This window comes from Cyprinus carpio, chromosome A15, assembly GCF_018340385.1.
Source record: "Cyprinus carpio isolate SPL01 chromosome A15, ASM1834038v1, whole genome shotgun sequence".
Taxonomy (NCBI): domain Eukaryota; kingdom Metazoa; phylum Chordata; class Actinopteri; order Cypriniformes; family Cyprinidae; genus Cyprinus; species Cyprinus carpio.
The window spans coordinates 3785707-3810141 of record NC_056586.1 but is presented as its reverse complement, the minus strand read 5'-3'; the positions used below and the strand labels follow the sequence as shown (position 1 = coordinate 3810141).

General features: G+C 35.6%; 1 protein-coding gene across 4 annotated transcripts; it reads right to left on the bottom strand.

The window, feature by feature from the left end:
* Positions 1 to 230: 230 nt before the first annotated feature.
* Positions 231 to 22902, bottom strand: LOC109112182 (BICD family-like cargo adapter 1). 4 transcript variants are annotated; one of them, XM_042770771.1, is made up of 10 exons: positions 22553 to 22901; positions 20158 to 20373; positions 13669 to 13785; positions 12277 to 12423; positions 10945 to 11115; positions 8062 to 8208; positions 3780 to 3857; positions 1171 to 1280; positions 892 to 1012; positions 231 to 490 (listed from the first exon to the last, which is right to left on the bottom strand). In XM_042770771.1, the coding sequence occupies exons 1-10, from the start codon at positions 22802 to 22804 to the stop codon at positions 308 to 310; spliced, it is 1542 nt and encodes a 513-aa protein (XP_042626705.1). In that variant the 5' UTR covers positions 22805 to 22901; the 3' UTR covers positions 231 to 307. The 4 variants fall into 4 exon arrangements, with proteins under 4 accessions (XP_042626705.1, XP_042626706.1, XP_042626707.1 ...); XM_042770772.1 differs by having other exon boundaries at positions 8062 to 8205; XM_042770773.1 differs by lacking the exon at positions 3780 to 3857 and having other exon boundaries at positions 22553 to 22902.
* Between the last annotated feature and the right edge of the window lie 1533 nt (positions 22903 to 24435).

Sequence of the window (24435 nt, the reverse complement as noted above, 5' to 3'; positions counted from 1 at the left end):
TCTTTCATTATTTACATGAAGTATAAATAGTCAGAATATACAACTGTGTTTTTGAAAAAGGTAATCATATATTCATTTCCCTCCAAAGATGACAGAAAGAAACAAGAAATCATATTTTGCAAATATAAAAAATATTATTTCATATTAAAATACATTGAGAAATGACAATATCTCAATGATATAAAAATAAAAATTTTATTTTCTTTCTAAGAGAATGTTTTTTCCTCTTCTTTTCTAACACGGTCAGTTGTCTTTGGCATTGGCGGTGGATCATCATCCATGAGTGTCTGATACGTTCTCAGCAGGTTTATTTGCTGCGTTTGAGCCAGTCTCTCCAGGGCGTCTGGTTCTGCTCGGGGCTGATCTCTGATAGAGTGGACGGTCGTCTGGACTTACGCAGGAAAGAAAGCCGACCCGCTGATCTCTTCTGAGGCTGTTCTGTCTGCTGCTGGCTCCTCAGCTGCTGATTGATGATAACCTGGATATCGTCCTGCAGGCGCACATGAATAGTTCATAAACATGATAAATTATAACATTTTAAAAACCTCACATCAGCACAAAATAAAAATATACAATTACAATAAAAAAAAATCAGTATAAATGCATTCTTCTGCACATTATTATTATTTTATTTGTGATAAGAACAGGAAATATGTTTTGAGGACACATTCACTTAAAAATGAACATTAAACAAAAAAGTTTGATTATTATTATTATTATTTCAACTCTATCTACTCATTTAAAACTCAAAAGCAGTTACAAGACATTAAACAGCTGCAGGCTTCCACTGTGAACAGCAGGGGGCGACAGAGGATGCAGAACATCATTAACAGACAATACACAACCTAATCTACTAAGTGAGGACTGAGAGATCAAACACAAGTGTCTTACCTGCCAGGCCTCCAGTTCCTGTGACAGCTCAAGTTTGCGCTGAATGGCTTCCAGGAGTTGGTTGTTTAAACACATCATATCATGCTTTGTCCTCAGCAGCTCTGCCTCCATCGCTGTCTTCCTGCAGGAGAGAAAAACCAACACCAAGACATTAAAAATACCTCTTTTCTAACAGACAAAACTATTTAAATATCTGTTCCAAAGAAATGTCACTCACATAACTAATAATGCATTTACTTTCTCATTAACATGTATAGAATCATAATGTTCAATATTTACTTAGTGATGGCATCATCGCGGTCCTTTACGGCCTGCTGAACTACTTCCTGCTCCACAAGTCTCTCAGCTCGCAGCTTGAGCTCGGTGCTTTCTGCTACGAGACGCTCATTCTGAGAGAGAAGCCAAACAATTATTAATCTTTGAAATGATTTTACAAATATCTGTCTAATGCTGCTAATAATGATATTAACATTACACAAAATGCTAAAAGGCAAAAGGTCACACGCAAATGCTCTGTATTCACTCTGCTTGAAATCTGAAAGGTGTGTTTTATTTGAAAAAATTATTTCAAGCATTTAATCACAAGCACAATACTTTCAGTAATTTTATTCCAGTTAAATATTTAAAATATTAGTTCTGAAAACAGTGCCGGCCCTACCGAATAAGCGCTTGCAAAGGGCCCCATGTCAGGGTTCAGACAGTAATGCTCGGTAATAATATCTGTGTGTTAGACACGTGTGTTAATATTCGAAAACAAAGAGGTGGCACTATCAATCTGGTGCAGAGAAGTGAAAAAAGAGAAAAGAAAGTGATGGCTTTTGAAAATATATTGCTGAAATGGCAGTTGCTGGATCGTGTCTTATCCGTTTAATAATCCGGAGCTTCTTTTCTATCGACCAGTTCATTTTTACAGTATTGTGAATTTGCTGCGTAAAAGTTGATCTGAACAAAAGCAGCAGACTGAATAAAAAATGCATGTTCATTCTCTGACAGCAGGTGGCGCTTTAGGAACAGCAGAAATCTCTTCATAACTCAGGTGTTCTTGCTTTTTTAAAGCATTATTCTCACCACATTTTCATACATTGTTTTCTGAAAGCAATGGTTAAACTTTTAAATAGATAAAAAGTTTAAAAAGTTGTTAAAATGTTTCATAAGTAAATATATCTTCATATTTATGTATTAAAATTCACAAAGTAGATATTGATTAAGACAATTTGGTAAATTTTTACAACAGGGTTAACTAAAACTAAAAATAGATGTAGAAAAAAATGTTACTTGAAATAAAATAAATGTTAACTGAAATAAAATACAAAAACACTTAAACATAAAACATATTAACAACCATACAAACAAACATTTCTCATTTTCATTTACTTTATGTTGATGTTCTGAAATGACTAAAACTGATGCATAACTATACAGACATTTCAAAACAAGGAGGGCCCTCTTTTGAAAAATCTGCTTAGGGCCCCATAATGCTAGGGCCGGCCCTGACTGAAAGTGTACAGATAAAAATGTTACAGCGAGTTGTTTAGAAGCAAACAGCATTATTAAACTATAATTGCATTTCATGAAATATTTCTGATCTTTCTAGAGTTGCAGAAACTTTCACACATTGTGTTTTCCAGCAACTATTAAACTGCTGAACAGTGAGAACAATCACATTAACTGAAGTGATAAAAAGATACTTCAACAAATGTAAATGTGATAGTGTGATTGTTGCATGCTGAACTTGTCCAATCAATGTTAATTTCCTCGAAAAGATGCAAAAAAGAACGCTAACCCACACATATACAGTGTGAAAACTCAAAACCTGCTGAGCCAGGACTGACGTTAAACCCAGGGCAGCGTATAAACGGTGGAAAGCAAGGAACAAGATAAGCCAGGATGATGTTTAAAGGTGAAGTTTAAAGGCTAACCCAGAAATAAAACACTTCACCTTTACCAACTTCATCTGTGAAAGGCCCAAAAGAGAGTCAGTGAGCACTAGTTTTACTACACAGGGTTTCTGCAGGTAAATTAAAGACCTTTTCAAGACCAACACAATATGAAAATATGCTATTTAAATGTAAATGTCTAGGAAGCACAAAAGTTGTGTTAGCAACACTTCATAGTTTGAAAAATCAACTTCCTGCAGATCTCCATTATTTCTTAATTCACACACACAAGCTGTACTCCCAAACACTAGAATATGGAAATATATTTTACTGTACTTCTGATCACACCGGTGCACGTCAGGTTCTTCCTCTGTATTTTTTTCTTGTTTTCCAGTGCACGTCTAAAGATTTTTTAAATCAAGATACATTGACTTGAAAAGCAAAATTACATAACATATGAAGTCTTGTTTTATGAGAAATTGATCAAACTCAAAAATTCTAATTCAAAATTCAGTTTGATTTTTAATCCCTGTTGACAGATATTTGCTTTTATTTTAAACTTAAACTCACTTAACATTTTTCAAGACTTTATTCTGCATCTCAAGTGAATGTATCTTGATTTAAGGATGTTTAGATATTTGAACTGGAAAACAAGACAAAAGGAAGATTAGTTTTTTTGCAGTGCACGCAACATTTAATGCTGTGACTTTATGAATTAAAGACTTTCTGCTCTGATTTAAGGCCTTCATTTGTGGAAGGGCAAATTAAGACTTTTAAAGAAACCTTGACTAATTCTTTTCTTCCTGAAAACTAGTTGAACAGATTCACCACTTGACTGCACTTGTGGACTGTCTTCATACAGCGGTGAATCCCAGTCAGAAAAGCAGTACATCTTTGTTCACAAATTCCCCGGGGTTGTCAGGCCCTCCAAACAATGGAGCCATTTTGTTTAGAAACTGAGCCCCAGGTCAGGGGCAGTGATATTGGGCTGCTGTTAGTTGTGGCTGTTACCTGATCCTGCAGCTCCTGTATCTGGATGGCATTCTCACACGGATCGCTCACCGATCCCACAATGGACTTTCTCTTCTCCTGCAGACACAAATGATACAGAAGCGTTCAGCACTGCATGCTGGTTAGCCTGTGAGGATTCGTCAAGTGTGGTCTTTGTTAGACTGTGATGGCAGGGTGTATCTCTTTCTCTCTCTGGCTCTGCCGTTGGCTTCATTTGTGGCTTCATCGATCCTCACTGAACACACCTCAACCTGAACAAAAACTCTGATGCAATTCCCACTTCAGTATGAGAAGTTTGTTTAATACCCAAACCTTTTGTTAAACTGCACATTAACTTTAAATCCTAGTTCTATGCTATGTACGGTTTCAGAAAAAACAAAAAACATTCAGCAATTACTGATGCAAATGAATGAATAATTAATATATATTCTGATCCACTCTCCATTCAATATTGGGTGAATCTCACAAAAACACGTCCAGATTGCATTTCTATGGAAGCATATGGGTAGCATTATTCAATTTGGGATGTAATATGCAAAATGACAATGTAATATGTAAAATGGCAATGCATTTCTACATTTTACATTTACATTTCCAATACATTTGTGCAACGTTTGGTGCAAAAATGAAAATGAAAATTAATTACATAATTTTCATTTGCCATTTCCTACACCATTTTTTAATATAGTAAAATGAATACTAATTTTAACGCTTTATAAGTTGCAAAATGAAAATGAAAATGTATTACAGAAATGATTATATATGTCTAACATGTTCAAGGAAAAACTGTGGCAAATGATCATTTAAATGTTATTTTTCTTAAATGCATTAACACTCACAGTCAAGACACTTACGATTGCATTTTCATTCAATGACCCGCAATAAAACAAGCAAAATACAAATTGTCCGTTTAAAATTCATTCCGAGCCGATCACGTCTCCGCCCCCTCCCGCCCTGTCAATCACTGCGTGAACAAGGCGGGGCTTACAGAAGGTCAGAGACTCAAGTGAGAGAACATGGACAAGACAGTTGGCCCGTGTACATTTTGATCATTTCGGTTTATGGCTTCAATATTTCATTCGCACTTTTGGGCGGAGCTGAAACGCTGCTTTCATCTGATTGGTCGAATCGCTCCGCTTTCAGCTCGGTCTTTTTATTCTTTCAGGCAGAATAAGAGTCAGTGCAAGTGAAGCACTGTAATGTCTGAAACCACCGCTCACTGTTAATTAGCATAATATTGAATCAGATGTAGCTGGGCACATAATTTGTGCTGCTGAGACCTGCAAGAGACCCCGTTAATTAATTGTATAAATATTTTCCCACTGATAAATACAGTGCAAATAGTTATGTCTCCTTGGATAACAGTGAAGTGGAATAAATATAGTTAAATATATGAAATAAAATTAAATATGATTTTTTTGGGAAGGTAAGTCTGGCCAGTTATATAAGCAACACGAGTCTGACGAGTCTGAAGATCTGAGCTGAATTGGGTGAAACATTTAAGTTCCAGTCTGTGTCAATTACTCTCATAATAAATAATAATAATAATGTTAAACTGTATTTTTCGGTATAAGTTGCATCAGTCCAAAAATACGTCATGACGAGGAAAAAAAACATATAAGTCGCACTGGACTATAAGTTGCATTTATTCAGGACCAAGAGAAAACATTACCGTCTACAGCCGCGAGAGGGCGCTCTGAGGTAGGCTACAGGAGCACTGAGCAGCATGAGCACTGAGCAGCATAGAGCTAATTTTACTATTTTTATTTAGAAATTTAACTATATTAATTTTTTACAATTATTTATTAATGTCACACACACACACATACCTAGTGCCTTATGACTTAAAATATGAGAGTGGTAAATGTTACAGACATGGAACTGTTCAGTCTATTATTGATTTTTTATTTCCACTTCACTGTTATCCAAGGAGACAGAACTATTTGCACTGTATTTATCAGTGGGACAATATTCATACAATACTACAACCTAGAAATAATTTGCAGGTCTCTACAGCACAAATTATGTGCCCAGCTACATCTGATTCAAATATTATGCTAATTAACAGTGAGCGGTGGTTTCAGACATTACAGTGCTTCACTTTCACTGACTCTTATTCTGCCTGAAAGAATGAAAAGACCGAGCTGAAGACTGAGCGATTCGACCAATCAGATGAAAGCAGCGTTTCAACTCCGCCCCATAAGTGCGAATGAAATATTGAAGCCATAAACCAAAATCATCAAAACATACACGGACCAACTGTCTTGTCCATGTTTTCTCACTTGAATCCTCTTCTTGAGATTTGAGTCTCTGACCTTCTGTAAGCCCCGCCTTGTTCACGCAGTGATTGACAGGGCGGGAGGGGGCGGAGACGTGATCGGCTCGGAATGCATTTTCAATGTGCACTTTGAATTTTGCTACATTCATTGCGGGTCATTGAATGAAAATGCAATCGTAAGTGTCTTGACTGTGAGTGTTAATGCATTTAAGAAAAATAACATTTAAATGATCATTTTGCCACAGTTTTTGCTTGAACATGTTAGACATATATAATCATTTCTGTAATTCATTTTCATTTTCATTTTGCAACTTATAAAGCGTTTAAAATTAGTATTCATTTTACATATTAAAACTGGTGTAGAAATGGAAAATGAAAATTATGTAATTTAATTTTCCATTTTCATTTTGCACCAAACGTTGCACAAATGTATTGGAAAATGTAAATGTAAATGTAGAAATGCATTGCCATTTTACATATTACATTGTCATTTTGCATATTACATCCAAAACACAATAAAAAAAAAAAAAAAAAAAAAAAAAAAACACCTTCAAAGAAAGAAAGAAAGAAAGAAAGAGAGGGAGAGAAAAAGAAAGAAAGAAAGAAAGAAAGAAAGAAAGAAAGAAAGAAAGAAAGAAAGAAAGAAAGAAAACAGAGCTTGTTTTGTATTCCCATAAAATTTTTAGCACTTTTAAATCTGTTATTTTTCTATCCATTTTCTGAAATGCATCTGAATATTTAAGTTTAAGTTTTTTTCTCTTTATTCTTTTTGTGTAAATTTTAGAACAAATAAACTGTAATTTGTATATTATATTAGCATTAAAACTATTTTATTACTGTATACAAATACAACACTATACCAAGATGTATAAACACAAATTAATGTATATATATATATATATATATATATATATATATATAATATATATATATATATATATATATATATATATATATACAGTACAGGTCAAAAGTTTGGAAACATTACTATTTTTAATGTTTTTGAAAGAAGTTTCTTCTGCTCATCAAGCCTGCATTTATTTGATCCAAAAATACAGAAAAAAAAAATGTAATATTGTGATATATTATTACAACTTAAACTTGTAATTGTTTTTAAATTTATTATTACTTTAAATTATCATTTATTTCTGTGATGCAAAGCTGAATTTTTAGGATCATTATCACATGATCCTTTAGAAATCATTCTAATATGATGATTCATTATCAAAGTTGGAAAACAGTTCTGCTGCTTAATATTTTTTCAGAACATGTGATACTTTTTTAGGATACTTTGATGAATAAAAAGTAAAAAAAAAAAAAAAAAAGAAGCTATGTTTTTAAAATATAAATATTTTGTAATAACAATATACACTACTGGTCAGGTAATTTGGGGTCAGTCATTTTTTTTTTTCTTTAGTTTTTTAAAATAAAATCAATACTTTTATTCAGCAAGGATGTGTTAAATTGATAAAAAGTGATAGTAAAGAAAATACATTATTAGAATATATATTATTATAATTTTTTATTTTATTTTGGAATAAATGCAGTTCTTTTTAACCTTTTATTCATCAAATATATTAGACAGCAGAACTGTTTCCAACACTCATAATAAATCAGAATATTAGAATGATTTCTAAATGATCATGTGATAGTAATGTTTCCAAACTTTTGACCTGTACTGTATATATATATATATTGCTTCATTTTCTTTAAGCACATTAAAGTACCTTATCTTTTCTTCTGTTTGATGTGAGTTTGGAATATGATCCAGGAATGTTATGTGAGATTTACCCAATGACAAAAAAGCCATGAGGACCCAAACCATTATGGTCTGAATGAAGACATACTGTATGAAGATGTATGCTTGTGATGAATGTGAATCATTGTTGCTGAAATGTGAGACAGTATGAGATGTCATATTACTCCAGGGAGGAAGATATGTTATATGCAGCACATTGTATGTCACCTTCTGTTACGTTTCTGTCCCCTAGAACCCAACTGTACCTGTAGTGTCTCACTCCTCCACTGAGCTGCGTGTTTCAGTTGTCCCAGCATGCCCTGCAGGCTGTCATCTGAGTCCTGATCAGCCTCTGATCTGTAGGCCACAGGCTGAAGCAGTTCCAGGATGTAGTGCAGCTCCTGACAGACCTGCTGGGCAAGACACATGTTCTAGTTGTGCCAAATATCAAATTAACAGGCATAAATGTAAATATCTGACATGTATGTAAAACCTAGAGAGCCCTCTTGCTGTCCACTGTAGCCTCCTAATCAAGAAGCTCACGAGATGCAGCAACTCTATATACTATACACTAGTGTTGTCAAAAGACCCGGTACTTCGGTACCAAGTCAGTACAAAAAAATGAAAAAGTTACAGTACCAGTTTTTTTTAAGTACCGGTGGTACTGAGTACCCGGTCAACCCGGTTCTTGGTGCGCAGATGCGCTCTCTTCATAAAAGCACTGAGATGAGGCGACCTCAAAACGAGGAAACACACCAAACTAACAAACACTTTAAAGACAGACACCCGGATCAAATTAAAGAGTTCAAGCAGATAAGTTTCACAGTGTTTCCCATACATTGGGAAATATAAAAACTGACAAAACAGATTTTCCAAAAGCCGTTGACTTCGTTGAATAAACATGAGCACTGCACGTGTGTATGGCAAGGCAAGAAAATGAATTTAAAAACAGTTAAAACAGAAAATGATTTTACATAAAATACAGTGAATACGTAAGATACAGTGCAATCAGTTCGGACATCGCACAGTGCTCATACAATAAATGCACAGTTATGTGACTAATGTTTTAGCACATCTGATCTCTTCTGGAAGCTGATTCCAACTGCGGGAGGCATAGTAACTAAAGGCGGACTCCCCTTGTTTTGTGTGAACCCTTGGTATTTCTGACTCGATCCTAATGATCTGAGTGGTCTGTTAGGTTTATATTCAATGAACATATCTGCAATATATTTTGGTCCTAGGTCATTGAGTGATTTATAAATGAGTAAAAGTACTTTAAAATCAATCCTAAATGTAACTGGAAGCCGGTGTAAGGACCTGAGGACTGGTGTGATATGCTCAGATTTTCTGGTTCTAGTCAGAATCCTGGCAGCAGTGTTCTGGATGAGCTGCAGCTGTCTAATGGTCTTCTTGGGAAGGCCGGTGAGGAGACCATTACAATAGTCCACCCTGCTGGTGATAAAGGCATGAACAAGTTTCTCCAAGTCTTGACTGGAAACAAAACATCTAATTCTTGCAATGATTTTAGATGATAGTATGCTGATTTAGTTACTGTTTTGACATGACTACTGAAACTAAGGTCTGTCTCCATAATCACGCCAAGATTCCTGACTTGATTTTTAGTTGTTTGACCCCTAGAGTCAAGGTATGCATTCACCTTAAAAAATTCATCTTTGTTTCCAAATGCAATAACTTCAGTTTTTTCCTTGTTTAACTGAAGAAAGTTCTGGCACATCCAACTATTAATTTCATCAGTACATTGGCAGAGGGAGTCAATGGGGGTGTAGTCATTTGGAGATAAGGCTAGGTAAATCTGGGTATCATCTGCATAGCTGTGATAAGCAGTTTGGTTCTTTCTCATTATTTGACTTAGTGGGAGCATATACAGGCTAAACAAGAGAGGTGCAAGAATTGAGCCTTGTGGGATTCCGCATGTCATGGATGTCCACTTAGGCTTATGCTCTCCCATTTACTCACATAATAATCTCTCCCTTCTAAGTATGACCTGAACCATTTGAGTACCATCCCAGAAAGCCCGACCCAGTTTTCCAGTCTCTCTAGTAGTATGTTATGATCGACAGTGTCAAACGCACGCACTGAGATCTAGCAATACCAGCACTGATAGTTTGCCAGAAAAATAATACTTTATCATGTTTAACATTGTGTCATATCGGTCAGAAAAGCAGATCTGGGCTTTTTATTATTATAAATGACTTATTTAGGAAAACCGGCAAAAAAATACTACCTTCTAAAATTCAAAATCCCTTTTAAATTAAATATGTACACAGTTTTAATTAAAACAAATTAAATTAAAAAAAATAAATCAACACAAGTTCAAGTCACCTTAACCACCTAAAACTTACTAAATTACTCCACACAATTCAAAAAATGTTGGTATCGAATACTGACATCTTGCTTCCGTGACAACACTACTACACACATAGTGTACTTCACATAATAGTACGGAAAAGAGACTTCATTCATTTTGACTCCAACATTGTAATGGTTCCAACAGTATGAGCAGGGCTTAAAAATTAGGGCTGCCAATGACATTTCTGTGATTAATATTTTAAAGCATTAAAAATAATTAATGCAGCATCTGCTTTTTGATGTAGCTTTTATAATGCATCTCTACAACATGACGGTGGTGGTAATAATACTACAGACTTACATTATGCCTTCTTTCTTTGTGTGAACATTTGGGCGGTGTTATGCAAATCTTCCCACACAGTGACGTAGACGTGGGGGGGGGGGGTGTTAGAACGAGGTGTTTTAGGAGGGCGTGGATGAGTCTTAACTTTTATAAAGAATATCTCTTTGGGTTTGAGACTTTAGTCTTTGCAACTTTAGGAATCTTATCGGTACACGAACAGCTTGTACCACTCCAAAGAGAAAGGAAAACTTGAAATCGCATCACATGACCCCTTTAAAAAGCATCAGGTTGTGTTAACTGAAACCCCTGTATTTATAATTCCTTTGTAGGACTCTGAATTTAAATAGCTCTATGTGTAGAGTGTAGCTAGAAATCAATTAATCTGATATTTATAAACACATGGACAGAGGGCTCTTCTTCTGTAACATTAATTTTCTGTAGAATGTGGAACAGTCTGGCATTATCAGGCTACAGTGAGTACAGTTCAGTGTATTACCTGTTCTTTGTCCAGGCTCCAGTCTGCCATGTCCAGATTGTATTCAAGCTCAGACAGTAAAGATGAGTCGTTCACCCTTAGGGCCACTTCCTCCTGCAGCTCCTCGACCTGAGACTGCAGCTCTTGAGCCCGGGAACGAACCCCATCCACTTCCCGCCAGGCCTCTGCCAGCTTGGGACAGAGAAAAAAAAAAAAGAAAAAGTCCCCAATCATCACTCATCTCATCATGAAGTACATATGCAAAATATTTTGCCAATTTTGGTGTCATTTTTGCCCCAAGCTTCGTTCATTTCAGACCCTGATTCTCTCATGCATCTCGATTCTCTTCAACATTTCTGAATCAGTTCTGAGCTTAGCTCGTCCATATATGCACAATGGCACTTTGTCGTATTCTGCTTTCTGTCAATTACACACAAACACACATCATCAAATAAGTATATAAACTTGTATGAAGTTTCACAATTGAAGCGGATTAATTGCACACCCGCCAGTAGTTACATGTTTTCCTTCCAAATGCATCCGTAAGCATCATTTATGCTGTGAATGAAGCACACTTACTGCTTCAAATGTTCACATGCACTTTGTGTGATCATACTGAAGGTGCTCCTGGTATGCGACCGTGCATAACTCTGTGTGAGTGGTAAATGCATTTTCATCTCAATGCCAAATTAATTTAAACACAATCAGCTGTGTTTTGAGGACAGGACAAAACATCTGATATTTCACAAACAGATCTGTGCATTAGAGTGAATGCAGCCTATAAGAGCAGCTGCTGTCTATGATGTCACCAGTAATGATCAAACAGCAAAAAAGATCCATAACTGTGTTGTCTAGAAACTTTCAGATAATTTAAGCACTCTCAGATACTGAAAGCACTTTTTGTTTTTCCCTTGGCATGTGTTTCTTTGTTCCCCTTTATTACTAATTTGCAATATTTTTAAAAGTATTTTATTAGTAATTCAATAAAAATGCACAAATAAATTTGATATTCAAGTCAGTAAACTTTAATTTATTAGTAATTAATAAGACAAAAGTGGTTCAACAATTGTGTTGGAATCGGTTCATGATTCCCAGAATCGAATCTAAAGGTGCTTAAATATTCCCAGCTCTTCCTGCACTAAAACAATGGCTGATCATCAGCATTTGAGAATGTTTGGCATTAATCTCTGGATCATATGACTACATCTTTACTATTCATAAGAACTACTGAAATTTTTAAGAGACAAATCCTGAACCACCAGATTCCAGTTTCACATAAACTACAGACCACAGTTTCTTATTCAGAGTGAATCATTCTGCTCAGCTGAGTGTAGTGTGTGAGAGCGACCTAACCTGTTGTATGTGTGTGTGACTCTGTTGTTCTTGTAGATCCAGGCGTGCGTGGAGCGCGGTCACAGTGTCTTTTAGTTCCTCATTCTCGTGGCAAGTCATCTTTAAGCGCTGCTTGAGTGTTTGCTCCCGCTGCGTGAGCCGTGCCACCTGAAAGCACACAAACACACACATTAGTCTGTAAGTCAAAAAATTCTACAATCATTCACACTACAGATGCTGTCGCTTTATCGTGCAGTTCTTGTTACAGTAAAAAAGCTATGTTCGCATATAATCCATCCATGATGAAGGGCATGAGCGTGATGAACCCCTGCAAAGAACTGCATTCTGCAGCTGTGTCCCAATTCAGAGGCTGCATCCTTTGAATGCTGCATTTGAAGATCAACACAATGAAGGCCGTCCCAGTTCAAAGGTTCCTTCAAATGTGTCCTTCATTTACCTGGCTATGAAGGATTCAATAGATGGATCCTTCACAGCCCAGACTGTACACCAGTGATGACAGGATTATTATTAAATGAAAATGCCAGATTACAATTTTAAATTCAAAGGGATGGTTCCCCCATAAATAATTATTTACTTACCCTCATAACATTCCAAACCTCTATGGCTGTCTTTTGTTATGTAGAACATAAAAGAAGATATTTTGAAGAATGTTGGTAACTGAACACTTGCTGGTCCCCATTGACTTCCATAGTATGAAAACAAATACAACGCATGTCAATGGCTGGTTACCAACTGTTTGGTTACCAACATTATTCAAAAAACTTTCTTTCGTGCTCAATAGAAGAAAGAAACTCATACAGGTTTGGAACAACATGAGGGTATAATGACAGAATTTTCATTTTTGGGTGAACTATCCGTTTTGGGTTTCAGCTTAACTGAATATCTAACATAAAACAACAACAACAACAAAAACAAAAACACTTTAAAGCGGTTTAAATGTTCACATATCCTATAAGATGCAATTTCATAGATAGCTTACTCATGTACATATATGTATATAAATTGACCAAGGTGAACATATTAGGCAGGTTGTGAACCCTGTTTTGCTTTCACTCAGATTGCTCTTTAAGGTGAAGGTGTGGCCTTTGAAGTTTGCGTCCTTCCAAGGATGCAGCCTCTGAATTGGGACACAGCTATTGTCTAGTCTATGCCACAAACAAAGACAAATGTAATGAGACAACAGTGAAAACACTCTTTGAACGTTGCTCAGCCGATCAAATTCGTGGTCTGGAACTAACTACTGCATGACATTTAATAAACAAGCAAGTGTAGAGAGCTGCAGATTCAATGTACAACTATTTTTTTGTTGAGTATATTTTCATTGTAATTACAGTATATACATTTTATAACATAAAATACCATACAGTGTGGAATTATGTTGCAGTTTCTCACCTGTTCTTTAAGCGCGTTGATGATTTCTTCGTCCTGGGGTCTGGCTTGCCCCCTTTCTCTCATTTCCTCTTTCAGTCTTTGAAGCTCACCGGTCATGGTATGCTCCACTTCCATTCCCTAAACATACACAACACAGCTCACTAATCAAACCACTGTATGTCCAAACGCTTTTTCAGCTTTCAGATATGTTCAGAAATCAAATGGGTGATATCCAGAAGAGGCATCGTCATTCAGAAGAGAAAGTAACAATAACCAAAAGACGTGTTTTTCCACTAAGGGATGCGTCCCATTTTCATAATGAAAAGAAGTTAAGTTCGCTTGATGAGAGCTAAACAAAAACATGCACTGGCTGATCGGGGGCCTCTGGTGATGAACCTGAATCAGCAGATAACCAGGCAGACGTCAGTGTGCATCACACGCATCCAGAACCTGATCAAAGAGCCCCATGACAGATGTAGCTTGGCAACTTGATCTTGGCAGTGGCATCAGTCACTGTGAGCCAGTATGGGACGGGGGCGGGGAACGACCAGGCTACAGGTCCTGGTTCAGTTAGACTCAACTACCAACCACTGCAAGTTTAGTGGCCCCATGAGGGAAAGGCTATTCAGGTCTGCACCATAAACCAGTGCATTGTAGCATTCAGTAATGCTCCTGCCAGCTGATGCCCCAAGCCAGACAGCGTCTGCAAACTAATAAATCTCCATTTATTTCTGATACAATCTTATCAGATCGTATGACAAGCTTTACTAAAAGGACTGCATTACTAGCAGTACTAGCTAATATAGAGAGAGAGAGATTTTTTTTTTTGCGTGACACAAAGCTGTCAAAATAGTGAATTTGCTCAAAGAAGAAAATTCAGAAGAAAAACCAACTGAGTGAGTTTGAACTGGGAGCTGTTGCAAGTGTGTAAACACAGATAAAAATGTGCAATCCTTGGCATAACAAATGATTGGATATTAGAGTAGATACTACTCCAATGGGAGAGGAACATGTGAAATAGTTTTATACACAAAATAAGTCAACATGAGCATGTGGATCTAAATTTAAGACATAGAGAGGACCCCAAAACAAAGCAACTGACTCCAAAAACATCTAATAGAACAGCAAAACTACTTTTATAAAATACATCGTTTAGACTCCAAATGTTCTTTTATAATGAAGTGTTATAATAACGTGATAAAGGCAGACAGCATTCTTCAGGAAGCATATCAACAATCTGTGGTATCTCCAAACGAATAAATCTCTATTTATTACTGAATCAGACTGTATCACTGAAGGGAGCACATTACTAACAGTGTTAGCTTAAATTATGCTATTTTTACATGGCACTAAAGCTTCCAAAGTAGAGAATTTGCTCAAGCTGAACAATTCCAAAGAAAAACAAACCAGGAAATACAGGGGACAACAGTGCTGCACACAGCTCTGTGGAAACAGCTTTATGTATTTGTAACTAAGTTCATCTTGGTGCTCCAGCTGTCTAGGTTTTATGATCACGAGACCATTTTTTTTATGCATATTAGCACTGGTGTCCCTGGTTAATGTTTTAGCAAATTCATGAATGTTTGCTTTGTACATTTCTCTGTGGAAACAGAGTCTTCATGGTGAATCTTGAGCTAATATTTATTGCACATATTTTTTATTGCAAAATGGGGAGAGCATTTAACTGTTCATGATGGTCACAGACTGATTTTTTAGCTTCACACTTTGATTCCATCCAGTTGGAGGATATCAAACATGTTTGAAATTTTGAGATGATTTTAAAACACATTGTTTTCATTAGTCATGCGTCTCCTAGCAACAAGGCACACCTTTCTGTGTGAGTTTGTTGTGATCAGAAAAACTTGAAAGTCTGGTAGTCAGTCGTTTAGTGTATGACAGCCAGTTTTTCCTCTGTGACTATTACAAAGTCTGTAAGTGTGTGATGCCCATGTTTTAAAATCTGTTCTGATTTTAAAAGTTGTGTAGTATATTCCAGCCTTTAGTGACACACAGCCTCTATCATTTACTTTCAGTTATCACCTACTATTCTTCTTCGCTGATGCTTTTCTTCTTTTGCTATGCTTTGTGAGTATGCAGTAAAGAATGTTGTTCCTTAAACACCAAACTACTGGGCCGTGAAGGTTACAGATGCTCTTGCTAAACAGACTCCCATGATTTGTCCTTTTTGGACATCTGACAAGTCACATATTTCACTAAGCACTTGTACCAAACACTGCTGAACACAACTTATACTACACTGATATACAACCTAGAGAGTATAGACAACGTAAAGAAATAAAAGATGATTTTAACCCCAATAATAATAGGGGTTCGCATAATTTTTTCCAATCCCTGTATATCGTGAAGAATATATTTTTTTGATCCTACAGCTATTAAACTTTGGGAAATAACTTTAGGGGATGATACCTCAGATCATGCAGCTTGTGGAGAGCAGGTGTGGCTTTACGTAAGTCTGGTCGACCTCACAGCAGCTGACTGGTGAACAGCACAAGTGTGAATGATTTACAAAGTCATGCAATTAAACTGTGACTGATCTGCTGAATCAGACTCGCGTGACCTCAACAACTCTACACTTCCAGTATGCTTCTTTAAAGTAAACAATTTAAATGGATACTCCTGAATATTTGTTTGCAAAACTGCATCCGAAGACTCTGTTTTTGGAGCTTGACATACCCAGTATTCATTTCCTTTTGATGTACGGAAAAGAATCAGCATTGTCTGTGCTCACTGGAATAAAGAAAGTCATGCAGTCTTGATTGCAATATGGAATGCAAAAGAATAATAATAACTATACTAATGTACTACAGAGCATATGAAAAGGCTCGTTGCTTATGTTTTTTTATCAAATGCCAGCCTATACAAGCATGTTTGTAGCATCCCCAGAGGTTTTCACCCTGGAACAGGAAGGCACAGCTTTCCTGCAATTACAAATGCTTGTTTTAAGGCTCTTCTGTAAGCAACACTGGGAGGCAGATCTCCTCTAAATTACCCTGCATTCTCCTGATTGACTCGCTTAGCGCTTTTGTGCAACCATGTACTGTACAGACGGTTAGACACTAAGAGTTCATCACAAACAGTAACACCAGGCTATGAGAAACACTCACAAATACACACATTCACCCTAACCTCATCCTAACCCTCACACAAAGCTCTCTGCATCTTTATGAAGACATTTCAGTATTTAGTAAATTCATTAAGCATATCAAGCTGGTTTCAGGTTGTTCTGTCTTTGTGAGGACAATGGTCAACACACACACACACACACACACACACACACACACACACACACACACACACACACACATATACACATGCATATACACGTTTACTTTTGACTCCAAAATTATATCTTAGTAAATCCACTACATGCACATGAATTCACACACATGCAAATACTCACCATTCAAGGCTTCACACACCTCAAAAAATAGCTTTTTACCAAAACAGACAAAAGCACATCTGCAATCGAAGCAGTGGTGGAATGAGTAAGACGTACTTCCTCTTCCTTCGGAGCAGGACGGGACACATAAACATCAGAGTTTCCTGATCTTTGATTTCTTGGAAGAAATGCTCACAGACACAGTCTCTACGGCTATGTGGCGTGTGGAGGATGAGAGGGTGTGGGACTCCCAGTGGAACGGTACGAGTTAGCCATTACTCTATAGTCCAAACTCACAACAACACATGACTACACAACACAGCCTTAGTGATTTACTCACAGCCTGTGATTACATGTTATAAACAGCTTTTTAAATGAGCTCATGAACCTGGCAAGTGTGCAAACAGAAAAAAATTAGCAAACATCGACCTTAAGCATACTAAACCTGTGAGCTTAGATACAACGAGTGGAGTGTGAGAGGAACGTGTGGAAGTGGTTTCCTCACAGAATGAGTCAACAACAGCAGGTGGATCTAAATTTAGGTTTCTCATCTCATACAAGAAAACAGAGGATTTATGGAAGGCCGTTTCCACCGCAAAAAAAAAAAAAAAAAAAAAAAAAAATATTGCACAATGGGGAGAGCATTTAACTTTTCATGATTTCAACAATTCTGACTTTCTTTTGCAAATTCGGAATTTTCGTCTTGCAATTCAGTTTTTTTTTTTTTCAGCCACAAACAAACAAACAAACAAAAAACGGTAATTGTGACTTTTTATCTTACAATTCTGACTTTTTCTTGTTAATTGTAAATGTATATCTTTTATATACTTTTTTTTTTCCCGTGGCAGAAATGAGCTTATAAGGAAAACAGAAGGAATTGATTCCAAAAACACTAGATTTGATGATAAATTTCCAACCAATTTTAATCAATTGAAAAAATAAAACAGTAAAAATGCTATTATAAAATATATTGTTCTGAATCCAATATTCTGTTATAATTGAATGTTTTATTCATGAGGTAAGTTGGTTTATGTTATGCCAAAAAAAAAGCCAAAAAAAACCTACTTTTAATGACAAGTTCTTCCTGCTACGTGCTCTCTCTTGCTCTCTCTCTCTCTCTTTGTATTAAATTTTTCATTTTAAAGTATTTGAGTATTTATACATCATGGTGTTATTTGTTGCACTGCCTTTAATTTATCCTGATACAAAAAGTTATTGTATTGTATTATGGCAATGAGAATGTACTTAGAATAAATATTATGAAAAATGTGAATTATTTATTTTATTTGTATTAAAAAAATGCTAAAAACTGAAGAAAAAAATTTATAACACTCAAGGAATTATTAAGGAACACTATTAACTAGCATGCATATTACTATTAACTAATAGTTGACTTTATTAGTACTTCTAAGCACATATTAACGACTTCTATTGCTTGACCATATTATAGATCATTTAACCCAATATCTAAACATAACTACTACCACAAAAAAACTGCTACAGCCTTCCCATCAATAAACAGCAAATGAGGAGTTTATTGAGGGAAATTACTGTTACCAAAAAAATCCTAATTATTCTAAAATACGTTTCATTTTCTTCATGAAAAATATAATTTCCTGTTTTTCTCTTTTGATTTTTTTATTTTTTTTTTTGCGTTTAATACTGTTATCTCTGGAATCTGAGTCAGATGTTACTGTGGATTCGCTCATATGGCCAAACCGGAAAGGATGAGGAAAGTAAAGAGGAATGTCACAAAACAGCACTGCCACAAACCCTGAGCTAAAATCAACATGTGACCACCGTGTCATTTCATAGATCATTATCAATTTTCAACAAGGTCTCATTTGTTCATGCTAATGCATCAGCTAACATAACCAACAATGAGCAATACAATTTTACAGCATTTATTAATCTTTGTTAATGTTAATCAATAAAAACACAATTCTTCATTGTTTGTTCATGTTATTGCATTAACTAATTTAAACAGATAACTTTTGATTTTAAAAATGCATTAATAAATGCTAAAATGATCACTATAAGATTAACAAATGTTGAAAAAGTATTGTTCATTGTGTATTTATGTCCAATGAAACTGTAGTGTCACCCACAGATTTATTAAAAGTATGTATTATAGGGTTGGGACTTGCTTCCCCATACTGCATTCACAATTTTTGGATGCCAGCTCATTTTTCCATATCATATCTGTTACACTGAGCCGAGGAACAGTGTGACATCATCTTTAACTGAGCAAGAGATGATCCCTGCTGTATGCGCATGTACTCCAGTTAAGTGTGTGGTTGGGTTTTGCCGTCTGCTAGTAAAGGACACATTCATTACACAATCAAAGCAACAAATGCATAAAGAGACATGCCCTTAATGATCACATCATCAAAACTGGCTTGTCACTTTGATCACTACATATACGAGCGAGGCAAAAGGTTACAATGATTTTGATATGATAGTGGTTAAACGATTAATCATAGTTATTTTGCTAAAAACATATAATCACAATTATTGCCATTTTATTGCACTTTCACATAAGCACAAGAGAACGTCACTCGCAAGGTTTGATTTAGTCACAGCAAACAATAACAGGCTGTTTTAAACTTTCCTTTAAGCAGAATATAGATCGCTAAACTCCAACTGTTTTCAGCTCATCAGTGCTTTCTCCGTAATGTAGAGAGAGTGCATGCACATAGTTGCCAGGACGGGGAGGTTAAATAAACCACTGGTCCAAAAAAAAAAAAAAAAAGGTTTGAATGGGGGGATTTAAACTCTTGAGATCTGGCAACCGGAATCTTGTGAAGGCTTGTTACCAATGCAAATATCGCTGATGATTATGCTTAATAAATTGAGAGAAGCAGACGAATCGTGATTAAAATATTATTCATCATGAAGCTTGATGGTATCATGCAATAACTGATTATTATTATTTATTGTATTGATAAGATGTGAGTGGGTGTGAAGGTTTCTTGCTGGCCAAATGCTGCACTAATTGAGCTGTCATTTAATGCCTGCAGATCCAGCGTTACAGGATGAGTTATCATCAGATCAGCGACCTGTGATATGAGGAATAGTAAAAGTGATGCTTGATATGAGGTGTCACTGACCCTCTGCAGCTGTTCTCGGAGTCTCTGGCTGTGTTCACTGTGCTCCTGCTTCAGTCTGCTCTTCTCTCTCTCCGCCGCGCTCAGACTCCGCTTCAGTCTCTCGACCTGCGCCTGCAGCTCCTGCACGTCTCGCTCCAGCTCAGACACCTGACTCTCCCACTGCGCCTGGCAGTCCTCCAGCTTGACCCGCAGCTCGTACCTGCCCTGCTCCAGCTCCTGAGGACACAGCGCCGGTCAGCAGAACTGCACACGATTTGATTTCACACAGACCAATCTGATATCACTCTTTAATCCGATAGTCCACTTTAGACCTTCTACTAACTATAAGTAACTTTGCAACATGTCAACAAACTTTCATTATAGTATTAGTAGACTGGGGAATAAGTTAACATGTTGTTGCAAAGTTACTCACTGTATAGTCGGTAGAATAAAGTGTTTTATATATATATATATATATATATATATATATATATATATATATATATATATATATATATATTATATATATATATATATATATGACTAACTTTTAAGACAAGTAAAAAGACTTTTTGCAAGAGTGGTCATAACATTTTAAGTAAGTTACATTCAAAGGTAGATTGGTCGAATTCAAAGTCGAAACTTAAGACTGATTATCACTCTGTTAAGTATTAGTCAAACTAGTTCTTAAGACAGTCTTAACATAGTGACTATGTTTATGCAACTGATTTCCACAGATGACAGAAAAAGCATAGAGTATGAAATGACATGAGGGTGAGTAATGATAGCAGAATTTTAATTTCTGGGTGACCTATTCGTTTATGGTAACATATTTGATATTAAAAATCACATCTTTTTAAAACTGAATTGTATTTGCAGTCATTAAATAAGACAACACCAAGATGAACCCTGTTCTCATTTCAGATCTCATTTGAAAATGCTAAAACTATGAAAATAATACTTATTTCCCCTTAAAAGAGCAGATAAATGTATACTGTTGCATTAAAATTTAAATACCTGCCTAAAATATGAAACAAAACATTTATATGTTGGCATTAAAAGCATTTGAAAAGTAAAAAAGATAAACTGTCAAAGCAAAAAGCCTTTTTTTTAGTTTCATTTACTTTAAAGAAAGTGTTATAAAAAGTTATAAAACGATAGATATAGAGCTGAAAATGAAGACACCTGTGTGGGAAACTGACTTCGTATTGTCACTAAAAATGATCATGACACCTGCTGCATTAAAGTCAATGCAAAAATGGCTCAGAGATTAAATTTTTAAATACCGGTACTCATAATCAGACTAGTTCCTTTTTTTGATTACATAATTATAAATTATTAACACAATAGCAATCAATTATTCATAATTTATTGATTCTCCCTAATTCCTTTTTCATCTATTATATGTCCCCCGGTTTTGTGGACATTCACACAAAGACCAGACATTTCTGTCTTCATATCCTCTACATTTCTGTCTTCATATCCTCTTTCCACAGGATACACAGAAATCTTACACAGAACACTGAGAGGCCACACAGCACTTCACCACAGGATTCACAGAAATCATCTCAAATTTAACAAGCATTTTCTCAACATTTCAAAATTGTATCAATTACGGATGAACACCTAATATATTTACTTGAAATTCCACCAGATATTTTAAGGCAATAAATCAATAATTTAATAATAATAATAACACATCTGCATGTTCACGGTTCTCTGATGTTTGTTAATGGTCACATGACATGCAGGTAAACAAAGAATAAATAAATAAATAATATATATATATATATATATATAGAGAGAGAGAGAGAGAGAGTTTTATTTTGATTGTTGTTCATTTAAAATAATTTATTTCAATTCTACTTTTTTATGATTTAATTAATTATTAGCTATTTATTAAACTTACAACCCCCCTGCAGTTCCCATACAAACCTCAGTTTAGGAAACCTTGACGTTATATTAATGCACTTCATTACGTTAATAACAACAATTGTAATATTTTCTTTTTCTTTTTATATCAATATGGTACAAGATTATCCTATTTAAGTCAATATGATAAACAAGTGAGGTCAAAAGTAATCTAAAAGTAATCAAAAAGTAGTCTAGTGATTATATTACCTTAAATGTGTAATGTAATGGATTAAATTACTAACTACATTTTTTATCATGTACTCTGGAATCAGTAACGGATTACAATTTTCAAGTAATCTACCCAGCTCTGGTTTTGAGCAAACTCTATCATGGGATTATACTTGTTTTCATATTTGATACTATAATTTCCACTGAAAACATTTTGGGACCACTGTACATGTAGTATTTCACATGTAATATTAATCTAGGTTTATAAATTACTCTCACGTTTTATATAAAACAACAACACTGTGGCCCAGACGGAAATGATGACGAGGCTGACCTGCAGCTGCTGCGCGTGTTTGTCGTGAAGCGCGTCTCTCTCCTGCTTCAGCTGTCTGTTCTCCAGCAGCAGAGCCTTTCCCAGCTGAGCTGCCAGAACAACCTCGTCCTCCTTCTGCCGAAGCGCTGCGAACAGCTCCTCACTGTCCTTATACACCGGCAGACCTGCATCATTACTGAACTCATACGAGTAAAAGTCTTCCTCCACTTCCATTTCACGTGCTTTATAACACAGCTCTTCTCCCAGACTCATAGCGCCGGTGTTATGAGTGGAAACAGTGAGGTTCAGGGGGAAAGTAGTTCAAGTCTCGAGTCTCCATGTGTTTGCGCTTCTGTGTGAGAGAGACTGAAAGTGGGTGAGAAGCCTCTGGTTGACACTCATGGGTTTGTTTGCAGGCGGATGATGGGAAGGAACTCGTGTGGGTGGCTCTTGTGTAGTTTCAGGTGACTCTCACTGTAAGCTTTTTTGTTCCTTTAACAAATGTATTACAGTAACATAAAAATAAAAAAACACCGAGGCTGAGGGGTTATTACTGTTGCAGAATATGCTCACAAATAGAAAGTTTATTCACACATAGCTAAAATAAGATCTACAAACAAATGTCATAAATTTTACAAAAGTGAAACGGATTCACAAATGAACAAAATAAAATGACCGTAAATATATATATATATATATATATATTAAAATACATTTTTAATAAATAAAAAGAATTTAAAACAAATTAAAAAAAAGTATTTATAGTATATATATATATATATATATATATATATATATATATATATATATATATATATATATATAGGTTTTCCACTCTTGAACCAAAGCGGTGGGGGAAACTCCGAAAGGGGCGTGGCTTCCCACGCAACGTCCCGCCTCCTTCGTGAGTCTCCGCCCCTTCTGGAGTGCTGCCTGCAGGATACTGTATATCCTTATGAGTGTGCAGAAATTCACTAACAGGTGGACGCCACCCACTATTCTAGTTAGTGGTCAATTAATTTTCAGATTGTTCATCGGTGCAGCAGCAGACTACAGAAGGAACATACTATCAAAGTGAAATATCTTAGGAGTATAAGACATGAAAAGTAATTTATTTATAATATTTCTACACTACACACACACACACACACACACAAAACCAAAAAAATAAAAAATAAAAAAAATTGGTATGCCTAAAACACAAGACTAGCAACCAAATTTAAAAAAAAAAAAAAAGTTATTTTTAGTTAGAATATTCCTCTATATGATATTGCTCCGGTTCACATTTTCAAAATCATTTTTATCATAATCCTTGAGTGAAATAGGTAATGTCTCGCCTGTCATTAAACATTAATATACATGATTAAAAATGATCACAGCATGCAATACTTTTGTAATTTCAGGCAATTTTGAAGTAAAAAAAAAAAAAATAGTATTTTCTTGCTTAAAAAAAGTACTCTAGTACTCTTTGTTTTTATTTATACCATAAATATTATAGTGCACATATGGCCTCATACTCAGTGAATTACAATTTATGTTGTAAAATTACATACTAAAAGGTAGGGTCATATTTTCCCGTAGATTCCAAGTAAGATACATAATTAGATATAGAATGGACTCTATGCATAAATCACTTTAAGACTGGAACAGCAAACACTACACGACTTTCAGCCAGAAATTAGCAGTCTTTATGTGTTGAAGCTTGTCGCCGAAAGCCAGTGATTCTGCAGATTTTGGCCAATTGGAGTGTGGGTTTGCGAACTTTTCACACTTTAAAATACATAATGAACCGTTGTGAGCTCTTTAAGTTATGACTATTTCTAATGAAACGGTTCAACAAAAAAAATACCATTTCATTTGAGCTATTTCAGTTAAAAGTAAATTAACTATCATGTAAATTGTAT

Coding starts and splice junctions, on each gene's coding strand:
- LOC109112182 (XM_042770771.1), bottom strand. CDS start 22,804: ATGAGTCTGGGAGAAGAGCTGTGTTATAAAGCACGTGAAATGGAAGTG. Junction 11,116..12,276: donor GTCACACACACATACAACAG/GTTAGGTCGCTC, acceptor CTCTGTCCCAAG/CTGGCAGAGGCCTGGCGGGA. Junction 1,281..3,779: donor TACAGGAGCTGCAGGATCAG/GTAACAGCCACA, acceptor CTTCTCTCTCAG/AATGAGCGTCTCGTAGCAGA.